General features: G+C 35.9%; 1 protein-coding gene across 1 annotated transcript in view; it reads right to left on the reverse strand.

The window, feature by feature from the left end:
- LY75 (lymphocyte antigen 75) overlaps positions 1–16,460 on the reverse strand; it is a gene marked incomplete at its 5' end in the record, with an annotated part of 94,334 nt that overhangs the window by 52,249 nt on the left and 25,625 nt on the right. The window contains 10 exons of the mRNA XM_084240402.1: positions 1,231–1,296; positions 2,331–2,412; positions 6,165–6,307; positions 7,174–7,373; positions 8,796–8,965; positions 9,108–9,196; positions 10,508–10,618; positions 12,395–12,552; positions 13,380–13,571; positions 15,712–15,852. Coding sequence (XP_084096528.1) covers positions 1,231–1,296; positions 2,331–2,412; positions 6,165–6,307; positions 7,174–7,373; positions 8,796–8,965; positions 9,108–9,196; positions 10,508–10,618; positions 12,395–12,552; positions 13,380–13,571; positions 15,712–15,852 — 1,352 coding nt within the window. The remainder of the gene's footprint in view (positions 1–1,230; positions 1,297–2,330; positions 2,413–6,164; positions 6,308–7,173; positions 7,374–8,795; positions 8,966–9,107; positions 9,197–10,507; positions 10,619–12,394; positions 12,553–13,379; positions 13,572–15,711; positions 15,853–16,460) is intronic.

Raw genomic sequence — 16,460 nt, forward strand, 5'->3', positions numbered from 1 at the left:
TTGAATTCCAGCCTCACTTTCTACTTACTACTGGATAGTTCTTAAAACTAATGTGGATTCAAAATATCTACATTAAAATGTATTATTTTCTTCATATACCAGTACCTCTTTTGACTGCTTCTGTAAATGCCTAGTCAAATAATACAGTGGACCCAGACACATCTGGATTTAAATATCAGTTCTGTAAAAATGTAAGTTACTCAGAGCTCCAATTTCTCCCTCATAAGATGAATATAGTAACAGTAACTACTGTACTAGGTTGCTTAAGTGCAATAATATAAGTGACAAGCCGAGTAATGTGCCCATCTGAGGACAGTTCAGCTATCACCACTGATACCACCACCACCAGCACCTTCATTACTACTCTTTTATAACACACTTGTTGTTGCATAAACTCATTCTTTGCTTGTCCCCACCCTTGTAAGTATTTGTTTACTTGTCGTTATCTCCTACTAGACAGTAAGTTCTGTGAAGCCAATTCCTGTTACTATAGTTTCCCCTAGCGTGTTAGAGACTGAACGTATTGCTATGGACTAAATAAATAAACAAATTCTGCAAAGAAGATAGTTGGTCTTCTGAATCTATCTGCTGTGTTTTGAAATCTGTCTTAATGTCAGTCTTGTTCATACCCTTCTTGTTGCATGTCAAAAACTTTTAATAATGTACTGCTGCCTACCAAAAAATGTACAAACTCCCTAATCTGGTATCAACATAATATCCTCACTTTGTTTTCAACAGTGCAAATTAAAAATTCTTGATCTGTATTCTGTTCTCATCTCTTTAACCTCTCCCTTCTACTTCCACTTTATTTTATGCCACCTCCTCATATCATTCCCCCATTAGAAAACCTTCTAACATGAGGTTGTATCCTACTTGTATCAACTCTATCCATTCACCCAATTCACATTTCACCTTTTCCTGGAAAGAAGCCATACAACTTATTTCCTCTTCTGAGTTTCACTAGCCTTCCTCAACCCACTCATTTGGAGTTTATGACTGTTATTACTGCTCAGTAATGAGAACCTTCTTTCTTAAATATGAGTTTTATCTTCTCAAATTAAGTGGAAGTTAGGTTGCTTGAGGGCCAGGTCATAGGTGTACTTCTTCCCTCCTACTGCACTTAATATCATGTTCCATATACAAAAGGGCCTTAATGGATCTGTTTCCTGAATGTACGTGATGCCAGATTTATTTTTTTTTTAATGCAGATTTTTCCAGCATTGTACTGACCTTGACAGCACCACAGTCTCTGATATCATAATCCTGCAGAAACTCATTTGGCACAATAGTAGTCACCTAAAAGACAAGAGAGCCCTGCGAATTTAAGACTGATGTATAAATATTTGCAATTTAGATGTAATTTAGGCAGCTTTCATAATTCAAGTATGCTATATGCCACAAAAGGAAAACTTTTTCACATCTTTCTTTTTTTCAATATCAGGATGATAAATCATGAGAGGACTTAGAAAATGCCATAATGTCATGAGTTTCCCAAAAAAGGAAACTATAGTTTCAGAGGAGAAGGTTAACACCGTGTTACATTTGCAGCTTGGGTTAAATTATTTTGAATTATTTGAAAATAATTTGCTCCTCTAAAACTTCTTTTTAGTTTAATGCAAATACTTGAAATAATATTTAAGGACTTTAAAGATTCCATCAAAATAAATTATTTTACTCAATAATGATTTTTCCTTTTTATACATCTAATATTTTAGATAATAAAAATAAAAGCTTCTTATTGTGAAAGAAAAGAAAAAACAGTACAAAGGAAAAAATGACTGTAATACTTGAGATAATATCTATAGTCTAGTAATTTTTTACTATATAGAAAGAGCTAATCTATTTTTTAAAATAAAAATGAATTAAGCAACTTGTTTTTTCCCCTACTTCATATATGTGAGTCTATTTCCATATCAGTAAAGATAGAGCTAAACAATTTTTATAGTCATGAGGTATATGGCTCTATCACTTCACAATCAACTTGTTTTTGAAGCACATATCGCTCTACCTTACTCTAAACAAGAAAGTTTAAACTTATTGGTGGGGCTTCCCTGGTGGCACAAGGGGTTAGGACGCAGCACTATGAAGCTATCAGCAGCCACTGCAGCACAAGTTCAACCCCCAGCCAGGGAGCTAACCCACATGGTGCAGCAGACCTCTCCTGTCTCCCCCGATGCTCCACTTTGCAGTGTTTTTCAGTAGATCTGCCTGTTCTGTTCCTCACTCTGTCTCTAGTGAATCTTCTCACCCCCTGCACCTCTGGCCTATACCCCAGCTCTTGTATGCATAAATAAATCTTTAAAAAAAATTAAAAAAAAAAAACAACTTACTGGTGAACGATCACTCCATTGCCAGGATCCTTGTAAATCCGGGCTTCTTTTATTTAAACCTATCCAGAACCAACGCTGGCCACTGTGTAAAATGAAGTGTTAAAACAAAATTTAAGCATAGCATTTGGCAAAAATATTAAGCTTTTATGTCTGAAGTGCTTCTGTGTTTATTCAAAAGACCTCATCACTAATTAAAAGCACAGTTTCAAGCTATAATAAAGTTTTGTGAAATGAAATTAAACCATAAATATGGTGTAGTTATCATAATAGTACCATATGTTTTAAAACTAATTTTTCATATGAAAAGCAGAAACTATTCCACTTTGAACTTAAGAGGAAGAAAATGTATGATCATTTCAAAATTTTTACTACAGAACTTCAATATTAGACAATGTTTTCAAATACAGTTAAATACAACAATGGCATTTACTTAAAACATTTTTACATAATACAATCAAATATCTTCTCTTTAAAATGTACAACAAACTATTTGGCTAAATTTTTACTAAACAAATTAAGAAAAACTCATTCCTACTCCCTACCGAAGTTTAAACAAATAATTAAATATTTTTAAATGCCAAATTCCATGGGCTATACCAGAGCAACATAATTAAGCATTTAATTATACTCATACTATAATAGCCATATTATAATAATGTATTATTATTTAATATTTATACTATAATAGTAGTATACAGGTATTGAGCTAGGTGCAATGGTGCCACAGAGAAGTGTGGTACCTCCAAGGCCCAATACCTACCCTTAGATGGCACATAAGCTAGTCAAGGAGACAAGAAATATATAAATAAAGAAAATAGAGGGCCATCTTCAAAAGACATTAGATGATATACAATTTGTATATATTTTAAGTGCTATGAAAGTTCAGAAAAAGGAAAGGTCACTGTGGAATACAGAAAAAAACAGGAAATATTTTGTGATATTGGAAGGACAAAAAGAATTTTCAAAGAATAGTTAATGTGTCTTTGGAGCCATAATCTGACTGTTTACCACATGGCAGCACTCAGATTGGCTAAGAGGAGAAAGAATATGCACTCCAGGGAAAAATATACACCATAACATTTAGAAGCAGGGGCATACATTATAAGTGATTTCTTCCCTTCAATTAAATTTATGCTTTAGCCAGGAAGATATTTACAGTATAAAAAGAAGTAATATAACCATTAAAAAAAGTGTTCTAAGCTCTAACCCCACTTGTAAATATTGTCTTAAATGCATTACAATTTTAAGTGTCTATAGACCACTTTCCCTATAATGCAAACTTTTAACAGCATATGGTATATATGATTAGTATATGGGAGTGCAAATTATATTTGCATATATATTTACATATATAAATGTTATATGCTTATGACTATAACACATATTAGAGAAGGGATAGGATCCAAATCTAAAAATAATTCCTACTCCCAAGTTCAGTAGAATATAGGGGATATAGGCATATATAGCTACAAGACCACTGGGAAACAAGTCATCTGTATTAAAAAACACTTGCTAGCAGCTCTTGTCCCAGAACAGCCTGCCTATGTCTATGCAGTCATTATTTTTTTAAGCAAATTTGCCCCTTTCAAAAGCAGCAGCTCTCTGTCCATGTGTGTTTAAGCAGCTGCTTCATCTTCCTTCTCTTTTCCTTGATAAACCAGCCCTTTAAAAGTAAAAAAGATCAGAGCAAATTTAAGTTAATTTCTCAATTTTAAATAAAACAATTATTTTTTCTTTACCTCTTTCTTCTGTTCAACATCCCCTCATGTTTTAATATCAATAAGTACTTTTTCACCCTTGATCTTTTCAACTTACTGTAACAGAATATGAGGACTGTACGAAAGTTTTTATTCTTTTGCTGTTTTCTTTCATAGAGAAAGATCACCCATTTGTATAAACTTAAATCAAGTGGAAACAATTAAATCCAGTTTGAATTTAGCAGTTACAACAGGAAACTGCATTTATGTTCTCAACTAATCAGAAGTTTTTTATAAGCTTCAGATATATCATACTTCACAAATGCTGCATTTCTAAACCATACGATCTAGATAATTGTTATATATAGCATAATTAAAAAGTCAGTTGGCTAAAATAATGAGGAGGTTAAGTTTGCTTCCTCACACTAAATTGGGAATATAACTTCATTTTTTCCAACTCTTTTCACATTATGTATTTTGTATAGAAATCCATGTTTCTGGGGAATCTGTATAGAAATCCATGCTTCTTTAAATAAACATTAGGCATTTTATCTTCATACAGTCAACAGTAAAACCAGGCAGATCACCAAAGATTAGTTGCCACTTGCATTTACTGTATAGTCAGTATAAAAAGAAGTGATATAAACAAAGAGAAAGTCTCTATAGAGAACTGTCCCCAACCTTCCCACCCACTCCTCTCTTAGCCTCACGTTTTCCCACTTAAAAATTTCTTTCAAATGCATTTCTGTCTCTTCTGCTGCCTCTCAGGGAATAGTTTCCCAGAAAGCAGTTTGCCCACTGTCCAAAATTTCTAACCTTCACTCCTTTCTGAGGCTAAACTTCATTTCAACCTATATACTTAAAGTTTCCACCTTAAATTTATGTGTTATATAGAAAATAGTAGCTACTTGTGTTTTTGTGTATAGTAGGATATAGAAAATATTTCCTCAATTGTTACAGTCCAGGTTTGACTTGACTTATTTGTAGGCAAAAAAAAAAAAAAAAAAAAAAGAAGAAATCAGAAGTCATAATAACTTATCTATACTTCTAATGTGAATTTCAGGAAAAATGATGGAAAAATTTGATCATAACTGGGGAATCAAATCAAACTGAAATTCTCTTTTTATAAATTTCTTCTACTTCAAGCACTAAGAATATAATTTTAAGGCTATTAGGTTAAGAAGACATTACACGAAAGGTTAATGTGTGTATTTGTGTTAAAATTCCTACTCAATCAAATTTCCAGCTGCATCTGCTATCTGAGGAAAACAGTATCTCTGCCATAACCCCCAATAAACACTATTTGATGAAGGTGCTTAGCCTGTAAAGCCTTAGATTTATATCTAAATCCATCACGCCTCATCACAGGAGGTAGTGCACACAGCAGTAGTGGCATCTCAAACAAGGCTTTCCTCTCTAATCCCATGGCTGCTTTTGCTCCACAATAGCTTCCCTTGGTGGGCTGCCATTAAGAGTCACAAAGATCTTAGAGTCTTAATGACTTGGTGCACCATGAATCCTTTTCATTGAAATACAAATAGAGATGGGGAATTTAGATTAGGAAAAGTATAAAACTAATCTGACTTAACTCCTTGGCATGCAATACACAATTTGGGCAATGGACATCTTGCTGAGAAAGGTCAATTCCTGCAATGAAAAGCTAGGTGTCCATGGAAAAAGATTTATAATCATTTTCTGCTATAAATGAATTTGCTTCCTTCCTTCCTTCTCTTCAAACTATGGTATAGTATTTGTTTCAAAATATGTTCTCTTGCTAAGGATAGTGTGGACAAATAATCTCTTTACTAGTGGAGCACATATTATGCAGACAACACAGTCTGCCTAATATGGCCTTGTGTTATCCACTCAGATAGTGTACAAATAAAGTATGGTCCCTATGAGTAAAAGGATTACGGTGATTTATATTTTTCTTTGTGATTTTGTTTTTTAAGTTCAGTATACGTTACTTTTGTGATTAGAAAAAAAATTAAAGTACTATATATTCTGTGGAAAATATGTCTGCGAATGTAAAAAATAGAAAAGATTTTCACTAAATGCTAAATATGTTTATAACTGGGAAATTGGATTAGTGGTAATATCAAATTTAGCATAGAAGATTACATTCTAAAAATATTACCTGAACTGGTCCATTAGAAAGTGAAAAAATTCCTTCATTTCATCCACGTGACTGAAGCTAGGGAGGTGTGCTCCAAGGGCTTGGCAGAATCTCTCAGCTTCTTCCCAATTCCTCTTTCTAACAATTCTTTCTGCATGAAATATCTTAAAAAACGTAATAAACATTCATTTCCTAGTTCATAATTGTGAAGTGTTCATAATTGTGAGGTCAATTAAGTGTCAAATGTGTGGGTTCCTGAAATGGATTGTTACAGGTATACGAAGACATAGGTAAATGCACATATATCATGACACAGATAGGTCTTGCCGAAAAGGTCAACCAAATGCCAGCACAGGTGCTAGCCACTATTGTCAGAATGGATGGCTCTCCTCAGCCAGGCTGGGAAACTGCTCAAAAAATTACCATGTCCTCTTATGTCCCTAGGACCGTGAAATATAAAATGATTCAGCAGGGATGGCTGTAAAGGATATAGGAATGTTCGGGGAGTAGACTATGAAGAAATACACTAACAATGCAGTTTTGAACATAATACAATTAGATGTATGTAAGTACAGGACTATATTCTGATGAGGAAGAACCAAAGAACAGACTGCTTTGGTGTGTGAATACTGACAGAAGGTGGCAAAGCTGACTGATGTAGACCTTAAAATAGTTATTTTTTATGTTGTTAGAAGTGATGGAACTCTTCCTTTGACAACAAGAATTAGAGGGTTGTGAGAATCATCAGCCAAGTGTCAGTGTGGCATGCCACTCACCCCAATTCCTCGAACCCTAAGAAAGAGCCACTTCTGCCTCTGGACCTGCTCTTTGGGGTTAGGACATGAGTGGTGAGTGGGAAGGAACTGTCTGACATCAGAGCATCAATGCTATTCTGACAGGAGCTCTGTGCTCCCAAACACTTAGGTATGTCAAATATATGTCTGGCGAGCAAGCTAATTTGTACAAGGACAAGGACTAGAATGGCAAAAAGAGAACTTCATTGAGGCATTGAACAAGAATTTTACTTTACCTTATAACAAGAAAGACTTGAGGGGAAACTATGCCAGCCCTCAGGACAGGGGTCTTCAGGCTTGGGGGCTGTCTCCTCAGGTTCAGCAGGTCCACTTATTTTCTTACAAATTGAAAGTGCTCTGAAGGTTCTGCAGTCTTTTACCTCCCACTTTCCAAGAGACTTTTCAGAAGACATAGCCACACACCCGCCAGGAGAAGCTAGGATTAAATTGGACACACTGATGAATTTTTTTTAAATTTATGTGTAGAGGAAATGGGGTGAAGACCAGAGGTGCGGGGGTCGGGGTGTGTGAGAGGATTCACCAGAGAGAGTGGGGAGCAGAACAAGCAGATCTACTGAAATATACTGCTGAAGGGAGTGGATGAGACAGGAGAGGTCTGCTGTGCCACGTGGGTCATCTCCCTGGCTGGGCATCGAACTCAGGCCGTAATGGTGATAGTGTGGAGACTTAAACCCTGGACCACCAGGGAAGCCCTTGATTAAAATTTAAAACTAAAGTCCAAGATTTTCTAGCACCACTACCCCTTATTTGAGCCGACATGTGGAGGAAAAATAGGAAAGGAAAAGGAGGAGAGAAATGTGTTGATGATAATAATAATATAGAGAAGTATTTTACTATTTGTCAGGTGCTATTCTAAGAGGATTAAATGAATTGATCCTTACAAACAAACCAAAAGGGTTCTATTATCATAGATATAATAAGGATTAATGACTTAGCCAAGGTCACATATTAATAAATGATTAACTTGGGACCAGAAGCCAGGCAGTCTACTTCCAGAGTTGTAGCTTAAACCATTAGGCTGCCAGGGTAGCCTGACAAGCTCATATTAACAACTTTGAAGAGTTTTCAAGCAATGTAGTAAACCTGAAAACAAACTATTTCAGATTCATTTCAAAGGAAGTGCTGGTGCAATAAAGCTAGACGAAGGTATGTAGTAACATATTTGCTTACTATTTACTTTACGCCAGCCAGAATTTTATTTACTCACAACAACAATAAAAGATAGTTTGTATTATGAGATCTATTTTCTAGATGAGGAATAAGTAACTTGCCCACAATCATAGTTAGTGGCAAACTCATTCATATTTAAGCAATAGGTACAGGCCTTTAAAATGTTGAGATCAGTCAAGTTTTCTTCATTATCTCCTTTCCCACAAATTCTTTGCTCACTTTATTTAGTGTCAGTTCTGCATCATCTTTTGGAACAGTTTCTTTTAATTCTTCTATGGGCATGTTGACTTGATCACTGATTTATTGCGGAGGGTACTAACGTATACAAATCAACAGCCAGATGGCAGAGATCTACGGGGCACAGTATGGGGGGAAAAGGCACAGAGCTTCCATGCCCTCTCCAGGTGCATCGTTCTTCAAATCATTAGCCAGGAAGCTCTGAGTGTGGTTTCAGAGAAATGAATTTTATAGCTTCTTATGTTGGGTTATTACCAAGGATTTTTAATAGGAAAGGCATAGTTATTGTTTCTATTTATGGTCCCAGCGACTTTAGACTAGAAGATCATCAATGACATCACATTTCAAAGGTAAGAAAAGGACATATTTGGAAGGGATGGTGCATTTCACAAATCACTGACTTCTATACTTCGAAGATGAAGGCATTTACCTGGCTCAAGAAATTTCCAGTTGGAGAAGGTAACAGCTCGATTCATTCCCTTAAAATTTGACCAACTGTACTCTCCACGTGAATCTGTATCTCGCAGGCCAGTCCAGAAGTACTTTCTTAGAGATTTAGTATACTTTTTAATCATATCATTTATGTATTCTTGCTCAAATCTACAAAACAAGAGTCAAATTAGCAAGTTTTTTTTTGTTTACAATGATTGGATTACTGTGTCAAATGAAGATGCACTGTTTTCCTTAGTAAGATTATTTGGCAAAAGAACCTGTAGTTAAAAGTTCACAAGTAGATACATACCTGCTAGTTATAGTTAGATTGCACTTGGTTCCAAAAGGGACCTCATCCTCATAAATCTTGTAACAGGTTTCTCCATGCCTCTTCCAGCCCTAAGTTAGAGGAGAAATATTGTCACACTATCTTCCAGACAAGCAAGGTTCTGCTACATTGATAATATCTTACAACTTGTGGAAATTAAGGATATAATCTGTGAATTCAAACATGTGATGATGGTGGGATAAAATTTCACAGATATTCTCCATAAGACTGTGAGTCTGTCAGACAGGTGTGTCTAAATTCTTTTTGCCCTTAGTGCCTATTTCATCTCAAGAGTACAGCAGATTTTGGTTGAATCATTTTTGAATAGGAATAAGTGGGAGAAGTAAAGATATCAGCATTAAGGTTAGTGATCCTATACTTTTGGTAGAAAATTCATTTTTTCTTCCATAAAGACACCAGTATGGTATGATTCACTGACCTCTGACATGTTTTAACATAAACAAGCAGAGCTAGCAATATCCTGTATTTTCCAAGTCAAAATTTCTTCAGTTCAGGCCTGAATTATTCAACTACCATCCCTAACCAAGAAGATACTATATTGCTTAGAAAAATTAACGCAAGGATTTTAAATACCTCATTTGTTTTTTTATTTTAGTTTACCTTATTGGCATAACTTGGCTTACAATGTTGTTTGTGTTTTAGAAGTACAGGATCTCCCCTTTCAGGTGTTGTTACCATACTGTTCCTGCCACCTATACACCCACAGTCTACAGCTGTTACAGGACAACCCTGCTCTAAAACGGGTTACCTGACTATGGGTCCTCACCCACACACTTAAAGGGGACTTAAACTGCAGGCACACACAAAAGGTTAACAAAAGTTTTATTTATAAGGGAAAGGGAAATGAGGAAATGAACAACTCAGGAAGAAAAAGAGGGAGATAAATTCTTAAATGCATCCTACCCATTCTGCCAACCTGGAATCCCAAATGACCCAACGAGACCAAACCTGCCTGGCCAAGAGCATGAGCCAAGAGAGCAACACCCCACTAACATGGCTGGTTATAAACACAAACCAGAGAAAATGGCTGCTTAACTCCACCCTTAGGTCCTCACAACCTCCCTTTGGGGATCATGGGATTTGTAGTTCCTAATGTCTTGATGTAGTGGGGGTGGCATCCACAAAGCCTGTATGGAGTTTGCACAGGACATCCTTTCCCCCTAACACAACCATAGTCTATTATGCTCCCTCCCCACTTTTTTTCTTGCCCCTCTTATTTCCCTTCCCCCCTCCCTCCCCCAGTAGCCTCAGCACACAAGGTCAGTTTTCCAGGGTTCCTTGCTAGCTTGGCTTTATCTGACCCTTTATTGGCTTTTCTATATTCCCCATAAAAGTGACACATACATGTCACTAGTACATACCATATTTGAAGGACATGTCTTTTCTGATTTTGTATCATTCACTTTTTCTCCCTCTTTTTTACATACATATTTAAGTTTCTCTTCACAGGATTGGACTTTCCACTGGCCCAGCTTTTAAAAAACAGGAGAAAATTTTCCAATAAGAATTTATTTGCTGTATATTTATTTTAAATTAAGTAATTAATTAATTTTTATTTATTTATACAAGCACTGGGTACAGTCAGAAGCACGGGAGGGTGAGAGAATTCATCAGAGCCAGAGCGGGGAGCAGAACAGGCAGAAGGACCAAAGTACACTGCTGAGGGGAGCAGCAGGTGGCAGGAGAGGTCTGCGCGCCATGTGGGACCCTCCTCCGGTGACCGGGGAGCAGCCGGGGATCGAACCGGCACTGCAGAGGCTGCGGGCAGCTTCGCAACCCAGCGCTCAACCGCTGAGCCACCGGGGAGGCCCTTGCTGTATATTTAGAATTGAACTCTAACTTATTTTAAGTCAACACAGTTTCTTCTCACAAAACTATGAGGGAAGGAGATGGGGAGAAGGAGAGAGGGGAAGGAAGAGATTCAATACAAATGAATGATTAAATCTTAGAATATACTTCTAGAAAATGCTACACAATAGGCCTGCAAGGCTGTGGCTCACAGCCCATTACTTCAGCAGCACCTCAAGGTAACAGGGCAGATGAATTCCATTTTCTTATAAGAAAAACTATAAAGTATCAAAAGACAGTACAGAAGTTGAAGAGAGAACTCAACGCCATAAAGAGTTGCCAATGTTCTAGCCATTTTTTCATGTGAGAAAGGTTTTTATCCACAGGTTAAAAACTTCTGAGCACATCAACTAACCTCCCTGCCTCATCTTCCTTATATGTAAAAGGACCATGGTAATTACAATACCTACTCTCTATTACAGAATCAAAAGTTTCCTCCCATTGTAGTCTCAACTTCAAAGTTCTTATTTTCAAGTATGCGACTTAACATTTGTTTTGCTTAATTGCCCAAGTCACTCTGCTTTCTTCTAACTAAATAGTCATATGTCAGCTGTGATCCAGGTCAGTTTTGTACTTTGGAATGCTCTTTTGTATGCCATCAGTTCAGTCTTGCCTATGGGACCTCATTTCAACCTTTGATACTCTTCTAAAGACAAAGTGGATCTTCCTTTAAATAGAGACATGACATCCTTCTAAATTGATTTTTGACACCTTTCTAAATACATCTTTACTACTGAACCATTTCTAATGCTCATACTATTTATGATTTCCATTTAAACCTCTCTTGAAGGTTGGGTGACACAATCAGTCACCTAAACAATTAGGAGTCCAAAGGAGAATGATTTAGTATATACAAAATCATGCATAGGTTCTTTTGGCTCAAGATTCTATCTTTTTCGAATTATTAACTAAATCATGTTTAATAGACTTCAAAGCATTCTACAGGAGTAAGAGAATCTCTGAAAAAGTTTGGTCTAATTTTTTAATATGAATTTTTTTTCATTACTCAAAGCAGGGTTAATATAAAGCTTAACCTGAACATGAGTTCAGAAGATGGGATTTTTTTGTTTGTTTTGTGTTTCTGGGATTTTTTTTTCAAGTAAAATTGTAGCTATATGTTAAATATCACACTGATGGTCCCAAGAAAAAGCAGTTTATTAGAATCTATTTGGCAGGAGAATTTGAGCTCTAAAGGGATTTTCTTGATCTGCTTTGAACAGAGTAGACACACTCAGACAGGAAATGGATTGCTTATTTAGTAATTGTTTACCTTTCTCCTCAGTAGTTATCTGATTATCTTTTATTTTCTTTCCTTTACCTTAAACACAAATATCCCAACCAGAGTAACAGCAATATTATTATTAGATATAACAATAAGATGTAAACCACAGTTTTCCTACCTGTCCAAAATAGGAAACACAGTTGGGAGTCTTATTATAGGGAACATTTGGCTCATCTTCATTCCAGTATGTTAGAGTAACTTCAGTACCATCTGACCATTGAAATAAAGCTGGTGTATTTATGTTCTTCAGGCCTGTCCATATTTCTTCCTTGGCATCTAAAAGAAAAATGTTTCATTGTTTGGTTTTACTTAAGTACTCCAATATATATATTGTTACTGATTTTGACATTCTGAGATGAAGTTTTAAGAGCCCTGATTTTTTAATTAATCTATTAAAATGCTGGTATGTTAGGCACACTCTATGGTGAGGGTTATTCAGGCCACCTAGGCAGGTAGAGTAGACAGCACAGTTGTACTATGATCTGAAGACTGGAATTCCTGTTATTGGACTTAGATAAACCCTGATTTGTAGAAACAATAAACTTCTACAAATACAGTCATAGATAGCCCAGCTAGAACAAGAATATTGTCCTTCACAGCCTGAATTACTGTGTTGTTTCTTCAGGTAAAACAGCACCATGCTGGCCCAGAATAGGTATCTTTCATTAGCTCTTATTTTTAGTGAATCCTAGGAGTTTATAACACTGGCCATGGAGTCTTTATTTTTTAGCTTGCAAATAATTACAAAGTAAAACAATCATTATTTAAGTTTCTGGAAGGAATCAAGAGAAGAGGGAAATTATTCAATCAATGGGTGTATTATTGAATTAGTCAGATAAATTTTCAAATTAATCAGATAAAGGTAAAATTTTGGTTTCTCAGTTGTCAAAGCGACATTTCAAATGCTCAAAAGTCACAAGTGGTCAGTTGTTATTGTATTGGACAGCACAGATCACAGAACAGTTCTATCACCTTAGAAAATTCTACTGGACAGTGCTATATAGAGGATCAAATTACAAGCTTTTCATTCCTGCTAAGAGTCTGAAAATAGGAGTACTTTAAAATATTTCAAACCTCTCAAATAGGATATTTTAGAAACTTACCCCCGCTATGGAGTTTTGTGACAACCACCTCCACATCTGCTAAAGAATGAATGCTGATGAGGTCACTGCTGGAGTTTTTGCATTTCATGTGTGCCTTATCCCAGGAATCACTTTCATTTGCCAGCAGATAGCAAAATCCATTATTTGGCAGCCAGCCTGCTTCACACTGGGTGTCTGAATAAGTCCAAATATCTATGGGAAAAGCAGTTATTTATATTCCAGTTTAAAAAAAGATACATTATTTTGAATCAATAACATTGTAAATTCTTTTTTCCTGAATTACAAGGCTTCTACCAAACTGGGGAATGTCATATCAGATAGTACAGTGACACGAATTTATGTGGTGTCTAATGTATACACAGCACATAAAAGTGACTGCAGGGAATCAGATAAAGATCTGACTGAAATGGGGTATAAATGTGCTATCCATGGCTGGACTCAGACTATTTAAGAAGGGATTGCCCTTAGCCCCAGTAGACAAAAGAATGGGGTAGGGAAGCCAGGGCTGACAAATCTTTTCCTGAGTTGGAGATTTGTTGGGCACCTCTCCTGTCTGTCTTTGAGAGGTTATGATGAGGTGGCTCCTCCTTTCATACACAGTAAATTTAGCAAGGTGACATGCATTAATGCTCACTGTTGAACAAAGGACAGAAAGAGATTCACGGAGCAGCATTTATACACACTGTACCGAAGGGATGGCAGTAGCAGAGGGAAGGGGCAAAAGGCTCTCCTTTCCTCCCCTTAACTAGATATAGAGTCTTCATGGAATTAGTGATTCTTTGCTTTGACCATCCTAAGACGATCAAATGGTGGTCAAGAACTATTACAGAAAAGCAATGATGTTTAAAACCACAGACAATGTTTTTACCCTGCTTAACAAAACTAGAAAGTAGTTTTTAGACTTCACCGGTTTGTAACTGTTTGAAATGTTTGTTGTATGAAAACAATAATAATGTAGACAGTTTGCTTTTTTTATTAAAGGATATGATCCAGGTTTAACTAGCTTCTCACACTTGCAAGATAATTAACTTAAATGTTCTGAAACAGCAGTTGCTATTGCATTTTACAATTATGACACAGGAACAGAAGAAAAATCATTTATAATTGAACTTAAAACCATCATTTTCCTATTCTAGTCTTTATCCCTATGAATACATATTTTTTACAAGATTAAAATGATAAGTGGGCATATAATTTTATTCTTTGTATTTTCCTGCTAGCACAGTTATTTTAATAAATGCCTACCATTCAATCATGTAGGAACATTATGGCTTACTTAATAATTGCTACTAGAGGATATTTATTTGATCTATCATCAGTCACCCTGGTTTATATTTCATTTGTGCTGTCTTTTCTATTATGGCTTTACTTATATGGACCAAATGTGATTTGAATCAACTTGGAAGATGAATATTCATTTTGTCCTATTATTTTAAAACATCCCTCTACATTCTTTATCTTATATACTCATTTTTTAATGTTAAAGAAAGTTTTATGGATGATAAAACACTTCATGCTTTATTCCCTTCCTTCATATTCTTTAAAGCAAGGCATTTTAAAACCTCTTTTTTCCTCTCCCAGTTTTGAATATTAGTCTTTAATTCAGTGAGAATTCAATCAAATGCCAGATATACAGTGGGCTCTGTGCATGACAGGAAGGGCAAAACTTGTCTTCACCTCAAAAAGTTAGCTGTTCTTGTGTCTCAGGACCAAACTCCCTGGAAAAGACTTACTCCTTGTACACAATTTATGCTTCTGCTTCTCTCCTTTTCTATTAATTTATCAACACAAAGACCTAAAGAATCAGTCTGGCAAAGAAGGATGGAGGAGGGGTGGGCATTGAGGGGCAGGGGATAGGAAAGTCTGGGAGCACAGCTGTGTCCATCATTTTTTATTTCACAGAGACAGGCAATACATAGAGCAGTGTTTTTCAAACCAGTGTGCATCAGAATCATTTGCAAGGCTTTTTAAAATACAGATTGCTGGGTCCCACCTTCAGAGCTTCTAATCCAGGAAATCTAGAGTAGGTCCTAAGAATTTGCATTTCTAATTGTACAGATGATGCTGATGCTCTAGTTCTGGGGACCACCCTTTGAGAACCACTGCTTGAAGAAAAAAGAACAGAAATATATTTATCTAGCATATCTCCGCTTTCTGTGGGAATATGTCAAACCAAGGCTTTATTTACATATGGTTGATGATAACTAACCACAGGGTCAAAATCAAATCCTTTTCTGCACTCCAAGTTTAGGTGGAAATAGTATCTGAAATGGATTTCCTTCACAAAACTGTGATTTTAATATAGTTGTATACAGGAACGTAAGAAAAATACCTGTTAACTCCACTGAGTCATTTAGTGGTTTCTCGCAGATGTAGGGCAGTAGAGATTCACAGGAAAAGCTGTGCCACAGACCAGACTCAGCATCCATTTTTGCACAGCTTGATCCACCTATTGTCGGTGCACTAGACATATCTTCAATGGCAGGATTTTCAAAGAGTTAGAAAGAGATGTTTAGGCCAGGGTGGTGGTTAGAAAAAATAATTTATATTCCTATTTTTTTTTGCTTTCATGGGAGCTCATAAAACAGTTGAAACTTGTAAATAAATCAAAATGTATAAATCTCAGGGGACAATTATGTGCTAAAATATGTCTTTTTTGTAAAATACAGGCTTCTGGGAACTATGTTCTGATAGCACACAGTTAACTTAAAAGACAAAACCAAAACCAAAAACCAAACCTCTGCCCCCAACAACTTCCATGACATAGTCTATGGTCAGTAGCTCTTGATCGTCTACTCTATAAAATAAAAATATTTAATTATGATTTGGTGATGCCTCAAAGGTCTTAAATGAAAGATTAAGTAATCTTTAAGATTCTATTTTCTGAGAAAAGTATATTTATTTACAAATAATAAAATTTCATTAATTAAAATGACCTACTAGTATTTTACTGCACTTGATTTTCTTATATGGTTGTAGAACATTTTGTACTGAAGGGTTAACATTTAGTTCTACATTTATCATAAACCTGACTTCTTTTTAAAACGGTATCTAAACCTTTTGGGGGAAATATCCTTTGGC

This window comes from Talpa europaea (assembly GCF_964194135.1).
Source record: "Talpa europaea genome assembly, chromosome: 1".
NCBI classification, from domain to species: domain Eukaryota; kingdom Metazoa; phylum Chordata; class Mammalia; order Eulipotyphla; family Talpidae; genus Talpa; species Talpa europaea.